Here is a 7,328-nt window from a genome sequence, read left to right as displayed (position 1 = left end):
GGGAGGGTTATTCTGATTCAAGATAACTGGACACATGAATTTAAAAAAGAATAAAGATGTGCACACAGATAAATGTGACCCATGTGTATGTGCACAGGCTAATTATGAGCTACAGACAAAACAAGTGAAACAAATCCCAATGCTCCACTGCAATTAAGCATCTAAACGTATATTTGCATGTTTTCTGAGAGGAGGACCTTTCAAAAATGCCTTTTGTCTCTGCTCTGCTTCCAACTTTATGAATATCCATAGCGAATGCTCGCTGGCATGAGTCTCAACCAATGGCGTGTGATTTTCAAACTCATGCTGATGCATGCATTGCTATACTTCATTTGGACAACTTTAAAGGAGATTCTCTTTTTTTGCTCCCTCAGATTCCAGATTTTCAAATATTGTCCTATCATAACAAACCATACATAAATGGAAAGATTATTTATTCACTCAAAAAAAATATACATTGGATTTACTTAATTTTCTTATGTCAACAGGTTCCACGTAATTGGGTTATGCTGAATTTAATTAACATTGTTTATTTCACTAAACTTAAGTTTTTTTACGTAAGGTTAATTCAATGCCATTTAGTTAAATCAGGTTAACATTCTTAATTTTGTCCAAAACTATTCAATTTAATTATTCTAAAATTAATATAAAAAACAAACCTAAACAAGTAATCCAGTTTAATTGATTATTTTTATTTAGTGAAATACTATTTTTACAACATTTACAAAACCTTTTGTAAAAAAAATCTTGTGTGATCTTTTTCACTCAAGATCTTCGCAATTTAACGTTGTTTTTTACACTCTGAAAAATGCTGGGTTAAAAACAACCCAAGTTGGGTTGATAATGGACTAACCCAGCAATTGGGTTGTTTTAAGCAAACATTCTAACCCAACCGCTGGGTTAAACGACCGATTCACTGGGTTAAAACAACCCAATTGCTGGGTTAGTCCATTTTCAACCCAACTTGGGTTGTTTTAAGCAAACATTTAACCCAACCGCTGGGTAAAAACGACCCATTCACTGGGTTAAAACAACCTCCACTAACATAACACAAACTTTTAAATACCAACATAAAACATTAAGCATTAAAAAGTCTCTCCATTTTCTTATCTTGTTAAAAATGCATCAAATAGCACTTAAACATTTACTCTCCGAATTCAGCCCCTTTGCAAAGCATGATGGGAAGTGAAAGTCCTGTTTGATTGGGTTACTTGACTGAAACATGTTAATTCAAAATGAAAACATCAAGTTATGTCAAAGAATAACGGTTTTAAGTCCGTTTAACATGAATCAATCACATCTGAACCCTTAAATCAAGATGAATTGCTTAAATAAAGTGAACAACATCATAAAAAAATAAAAAATAAAAAGACCCTTCACTCTAAAAAATGGTGGGTTAAAAACAACCCAAGTTGGGTTGAAAATGGACAGACCCAGTGATTGGGTTAAATGTTTGCACAACCTGCTGGGTAGTTTTATTTAACCCAACTATTGTTTAAAAATGACAATATATAGCTGGCTTAAAGTATTTAAAGTTTATTAATGTTTAATAAATTAATATTTATAAATAAGTTTAATGAATAATAATTAAACAAAAAACATTAATTAAATATCTTATTAATAAATGTTCACACTCTAAAAAATCGCTGGGTTTGTCCCAAAAACATGGGTTTTTGTTTTAACCCAGCAGTTGGGTTAAATGTTAGCTTAAAACAACCCAATCGCTGGGTTAAAATAACCCAATTGCCGGGTTTGTCCATTTTCAACCCAATTTGGGTTGTTTTAACCCAGCGGTTGGGTTAAATGTTTTCTTTAAACAACCCAATCTCTGGGTTAAAACAACCCAATCGCAGAGTTTGTCCATTTTCAACCCAGCGATTGTGTTGTTTTAACCCAGCGGTTGGGTTAAGTGTTTGCTTAAAACAACCCAATCGCTGGGTTTGTCCATTTTCAACCCAGCGATTGTGTTGTTTTAACCCAGCGGTTGGGTTAAGTGTTTGCTTAAAACAACCCAATCGCTGGGTTTGTCCATTTTCAACCAAACTTGGGTTGTTTTTAACCCAGCATTTTTTAAAGTGCACCTTTATTGATTATTTGTTATTATTTACTATCCTTTATTGATTATTATTGTTGCCTCTAGTAATTATGTGTCTGATGTTTAATTTCCAACATATTTTGGGTTCATTTTAAGCCAGCTATATAGTAATTTTTTAAACAATAGTTGAGTTAAATAAAACTACCCAGCAGGTTGTGCAAACATTCAACCCAACATGTTTTAGAGTGTTATGGTTTTGTGGTCACATAGCCTAATAATAAAGGCCTACTTATAAAATTAAAAGTATTTAAAAAGTAAATATTGAAACGTTTTGGTTTGATGCACTCTTAAGGTTCCATGAAGAACCTTTACCATTCCTGGAAACGTTTGATTACTCAAAAGGTTCTTTATCGTGGAAAAATAGTGGTTCTTCCCGCCAAGAAAAAAAAATGGTTAGGCTATTTTAATAACTGTTTACTGGAAGGTTCTTTGGGGAACCAAAAAAACATGTTTCTTCAATGGGATCATTGCGAAAACATCATGTTCGTTCCCAGAATCTCGGCTCACGTGGGCTCGAGCGTGCGGGAGCCGCCTCTCTGTGCTCTGAGCGGGGGAAAGTGTGTCACTGGGTTAAAGTCAGCGAGGGGCGGAGCCACGGACGGAAACACCAGCGAGAGAACATTCAGTTCTGAGCGCTCGAGCGCAGCCCTGGGAGTTCCGTTCCATTGTGAGTCGAACGCGCGAGAGCTCCAGATGGAACGCTGAAGGTTCTGCGCAAAAACACCGGATCTGATCGGCTCGAGCTGCACACGAAGCGCTCGCTCGGGAATTATTAGGCTACTGAAGTATAGATACCGAGAGTCTGAAGACTGAAAACATGCAATCAACAAAGCAAGGTGAGCCGTGTCTTCGCTATTGCTTATAATTATGTATGATGTTTTAAAATCATAATTGTATGAATTACGTATTTAGCATGATAAGGGCAATCACTCCCGTTATTTGAAGAAAGGAACGGTGTTTACAATCGCAACAGTGATGTAGCCCATCAGATGATACTGTAACGAAACCGGTAAATATGAAAGAATATGTGATAAATGCCTCTTTTTCTTTCAGTCCAAATATCTAAAAAAAAAAAAAAAAATCTTAAAATCAAGATGCTTTTACTATAAGTGTTTTATTTTCCGGGAAACATGAAAAAAAGGTAATTTTACGCATCTAGTAAATGCATCAAATGCACATAAATATTTGGACAAAAATATGTTGGATAGATGTAGTATAAGAAAAAATCCCTATCAAAATGCATTTATTAAGTGTGCATAATAGGATGTGCTAGTGTTGATTTACGCCTCATTTGAAATATGTGTAGTTATTTTAATATCTTCCCTCATATATTATTGAAGCTACGCCTCGTTTGCTCTATCACAAAGTACATGTGCACGCATTTATTATTTAGATGTGCAATATATTCTGATCTTGTGATTTAAAGCACCTTTGGCACGCTTCCCATTGCTGCAGCGTCGCGCGCGTCAGACTGTGTGTATGTGGGTTAGGAGTGCCCGTGACGTCACGCACACACACACACACACACACACACACACAGTACTCCGAGTACAAGAAGGGTCGAGCTCACATGGCTCTCGTAGCCTAGCCATGTGCATGTGTGTACGAGGAGACGGGGCTGTGCCGCTGATTGGCCGTGACGTGCCCAATGCGTAATCTCTGATTGGTCGAGGCGAGGCGCTTGCATAATTTAGCACAGTGCCCTGGCGCGAGACTCTCTGCAGTACCACGTGAAGGCGGTAGACAGCTAGTGACCTAGATATTCTTCCCGTAGAAAACACGAGAGCTCCACGTGTGGGCGGGTCTGAGAAAATAAGGGCTATTGCTGTTTATCCATTTAAAAATCTTTAGCACAATTTTTTACTCTCCGATTAGTGTGGAATAAATCTAGTGCTACGGTCTATAGTGTAATTAAACAATGCCATGCCGTTTAATTCATTTAAAACTGGGTCATCCAAAATAAGGAAGTTCACCCAACATGTGAACATGATTATATAACTCTTGTCAGCAATAAAAGGTCATGCGATCATATTTGTGTGACTTCGTCGTTGTGTAAATCCATTGATGTTAGTTTGCATAATGCAGTTATCCAATGTGTGAATGAACTGCAATGAAGCAAGTTAAACTGTATCACAGGACATGGTTTTTTTTTTGCCTGTGTTTTGTATAGATTCGTTTTTAAAATAATAAGCTTATGTCCACCAACGATTATAAAGGTAACTGAACAAAAAGTTTGAATTTTGAGATAATGCAGAGTAAAAATTTAAAAGATCAGTAAACTCAGAATATTGTGAGATATAAACCAGCAATTCTGAACAGAAAAGTCCAAATTAATTTTAAATACTTTTCTGAACTTTAATTTTTTAATTTCGTGGTGGAAACAAAAAGTCAGAATTCCAAAATATGAACTCAGAATTACGAGATATAGTCAGAATTCTGAGAAATTAAGTCGGAATTCTTAGAAATAAAGTCAGAATTCCAAGATGTAAACTCAGAATTCTGGTAAATAATGACAGAGTTCCTAGAACAAGTCAGAATTCCAAGTAGTCAAGTCAGAATTCCGAAATATAGTCAGAATTCCAAGATGTAAACTCAGAATTCTGAATAATAGTCAAAATTCCAAGATGTAATCTCTGAATTCCGAGAAATGAAGTCAGAATTCCAAGATGTAAACTCTGAAATTGGACATATAAAGTCAGAATTTCTAAGATGTAAACTCAGAATTCTTAGAAATAAAGATGTAAACTCAGAATTTGGAGATATAAAGTCAGAATTCCAAGATGTAAACTCAGAATTTCGAGATATAAAGTCAGAATTCCAAGATGTAAACTCAGAATTTCGAGATATAAAGTCAGAATTTCTAAGATGTAAACTCAGAATTCTTAGAAATAAAGTCAGAATTCCAAGATGTAAACTCAGAATTCTTAGAAATAAAGTCAGAATTCCAAGATGTAAACTCAGAATTTGGAGATATGAAGTCAGAATTTCTAAGATGTAAACTCAGAATTCTTAGATATAAAGTCAGAATTCCAAGATGTAAACTCAGAAATCTTAGAAATAAAGTCAGAATTCCAAGATGTAAACAGAATTTGGAGATATAAAGTCAGAATTCCAAGATGTAAACAGAATTTGGAGATATAAACTCAGAATTTGGAGATATAAAATCAGAATTCCAAGATGTAAACTCAAAATATAAAGTCAGAATTTCTAAGATGTAAACTCAGAATTCTTAGAAATAAAGTCGGAAATCCAAGATGGAAACTCAGAATTTGGAGATATAAAGTCAGAATTCTGAATAATAGTAAAAATTCCAAGAAGTCAGAATTCCGAGAAATTAAGTCAGAATTCCAAGAAGTAAAGTCAGAATTCCAACATGTAAACTCAGAATTCCAAGATGTAAAAAATGTCTGAATTACGAGAGCAAAAGTAGTAATTACCTTTTTTTAGTGGCAGAAACACGATTCCATAAAAACAAGAACATTATTAGATCCATTATTAGACCAGTAGAACAAAGAAACAATGGGTATTGAAATTAAAATTTATTTTTTAAAAGAAATTTCCCATTTTTCTTTATTTAATCTAGGAAATGCATATTTGCACATCAATTTATACTCTTGAAAAAAAAAAAAATTGTGCATTTTTTTAAAAAGTCCCCTGTTTTTCTCTCGAAGGAGGCGTGATAGCGTACGTGTGCTCCTCAAGCTCCGCCTCCAGCCCAGAGTCATGCATGAGTGACAGCTCTAACAGCCGCTCCCCATCCTCCTCCCCTCCTCTGGCCACAAAGCCGAGGCGCGTCACAGATCTGCCCACAGCCGGACTGCTGAAGCGCATTCACCCGCGCGACAAGACCCTCGCGCCCAAGAGCAGCATCACCAGTGAGTTGAGCTGAATCAGCTTTATATGGGATTGTCATTTTGTAATGCATATTTGCTGCACTGGATATGACTCTTATGCACATTCCCCAGAGCTGAATGGCATGGTGCTGCTGTGTAAAGTGTGTGGAGACGTGGCTTCAGGCTTCCACTACGGGGTTCATGCCTGCGAAGGCTGCAAGGTAAGACACGCTTGCATTTAAAGCCAGCACAATGCCAAATGCATGCATGCTTTCAAATCAAACGTGATTTACTTTTATTTGTCGTTTTGGTACGTTAAGTTAAACAACATAAAAATGAAAATTGGACACCTTTTTAAGGAGATTTTCTCAATATTTAGATTTTTTTGGCACCCTCAGATTCCAGATTTTCATAACAAACCATACATCAATGGAAAGATTATTTATTCACTCAAAAAATATATACGTTGGATTTACTTTTAAGCTTTTTTACGTAAGGTTAATTCAATGCCATTTCGTTAAATCAGGTTAACATTCTTAATTTTGTCCAAAACTATTCAATTTAATTATTCTAAAATGAATATAAAAAACAAACCAAAACAAGTAATCCAGTTTAATTGAGTATTTTTATTAAATATTTAAATGTAATTTATTAAAAAACTATTTTATTTTATTAATCAAATCAAAAATAAAAGTTTACATATAATAAATATGGGTGTACTGTGTATATTATATTTTATATATAAATGACACATTTCTCTTAAATATGTACATGCATGTGTGTGTATTTATATATAAGAAATATTTGCATGTATATATATTTATATAATTTATATTATATATAAATATATATATATATAAATACACATGCATGCATGTACATATTTAAGAGAAACGTATTATTTATATATAAAATATTTTTATATAATAAATTATATAAAAATAAATACACATGCAAATATTTCTTAAATATATAAATATACACGCATGCATGTACATATTTAAGAGAAATGTGTCATATTTATATATAATATAAATTATATAAATATATATACATGCAAATATTTCTTATATATAAATACACACACATGCATGTACATATTTAAGAGAAACTTATTATTTATATATAAAATATTTATATATAATATAAATTATATAAATATATATACATGCAAATATTTCTTAAATATATAAATACACACGCATGCATGTACATATTTAAGAGAAATGTGTCATTTATATATAAAATATTATATAATATAAATTATATAAATATATGCAAATTTCTTAAATATATGCTTGTGTATTTATAATTATACACAGTGCACACATATATTATGTAAACACAAACTTTTATTCATCAATTTGACAGCACTAATATTATTTTATTTCAAGTAACAC

At 33.4% G+C, this 7,328-nt stretch overlaps 1 protein-coding gene across 1 annotated transcript in view; it reads left to right on the top strand.

Annotated features, from left to right (window-relative positions):
* The first annotated feature begins 2,764 nt into the window (after positions 1 to 2,764).
* Positions 2,765 to 7,328, top strand: part of nr1d2a (nuclear receptor subfamily 1, group D, member 2a) — an 18,750-nt gene continuing 14,186 nt past the window's right edge. Inside the window, 3 exon segments of the mRNA XM_079837619.1 lie at positions 2,765 to 2,931; positions 5,767 to 5,970; positions 6,061 to 6,149. Coding sequence (XP_079693745.1) covers positions 2,913 to 2,931; positions 5,767 to 5,970; positions 6,061 to 6,149 — 312 coding nt within the window. The 5' untranslated portion in view covers positions 2,765 to 2,912.

Source organism: Gobio gobio (assembly GCF_949357685.1).
Source record: "Gobio gobio genome assembly, chromosome: 15".
Classification (NCBI taxonomy): Eukaryota; Metazoa; Chordata; class Actinopteri; order Cypriniformes; family Gobionidae; genus Gobio; species Gobio gobio.
The sequence above is the reverse complement of the archived record's forward strand: the minus strand, read 5'-3'. Positions and strand labels throughout refer to the sequence as shown.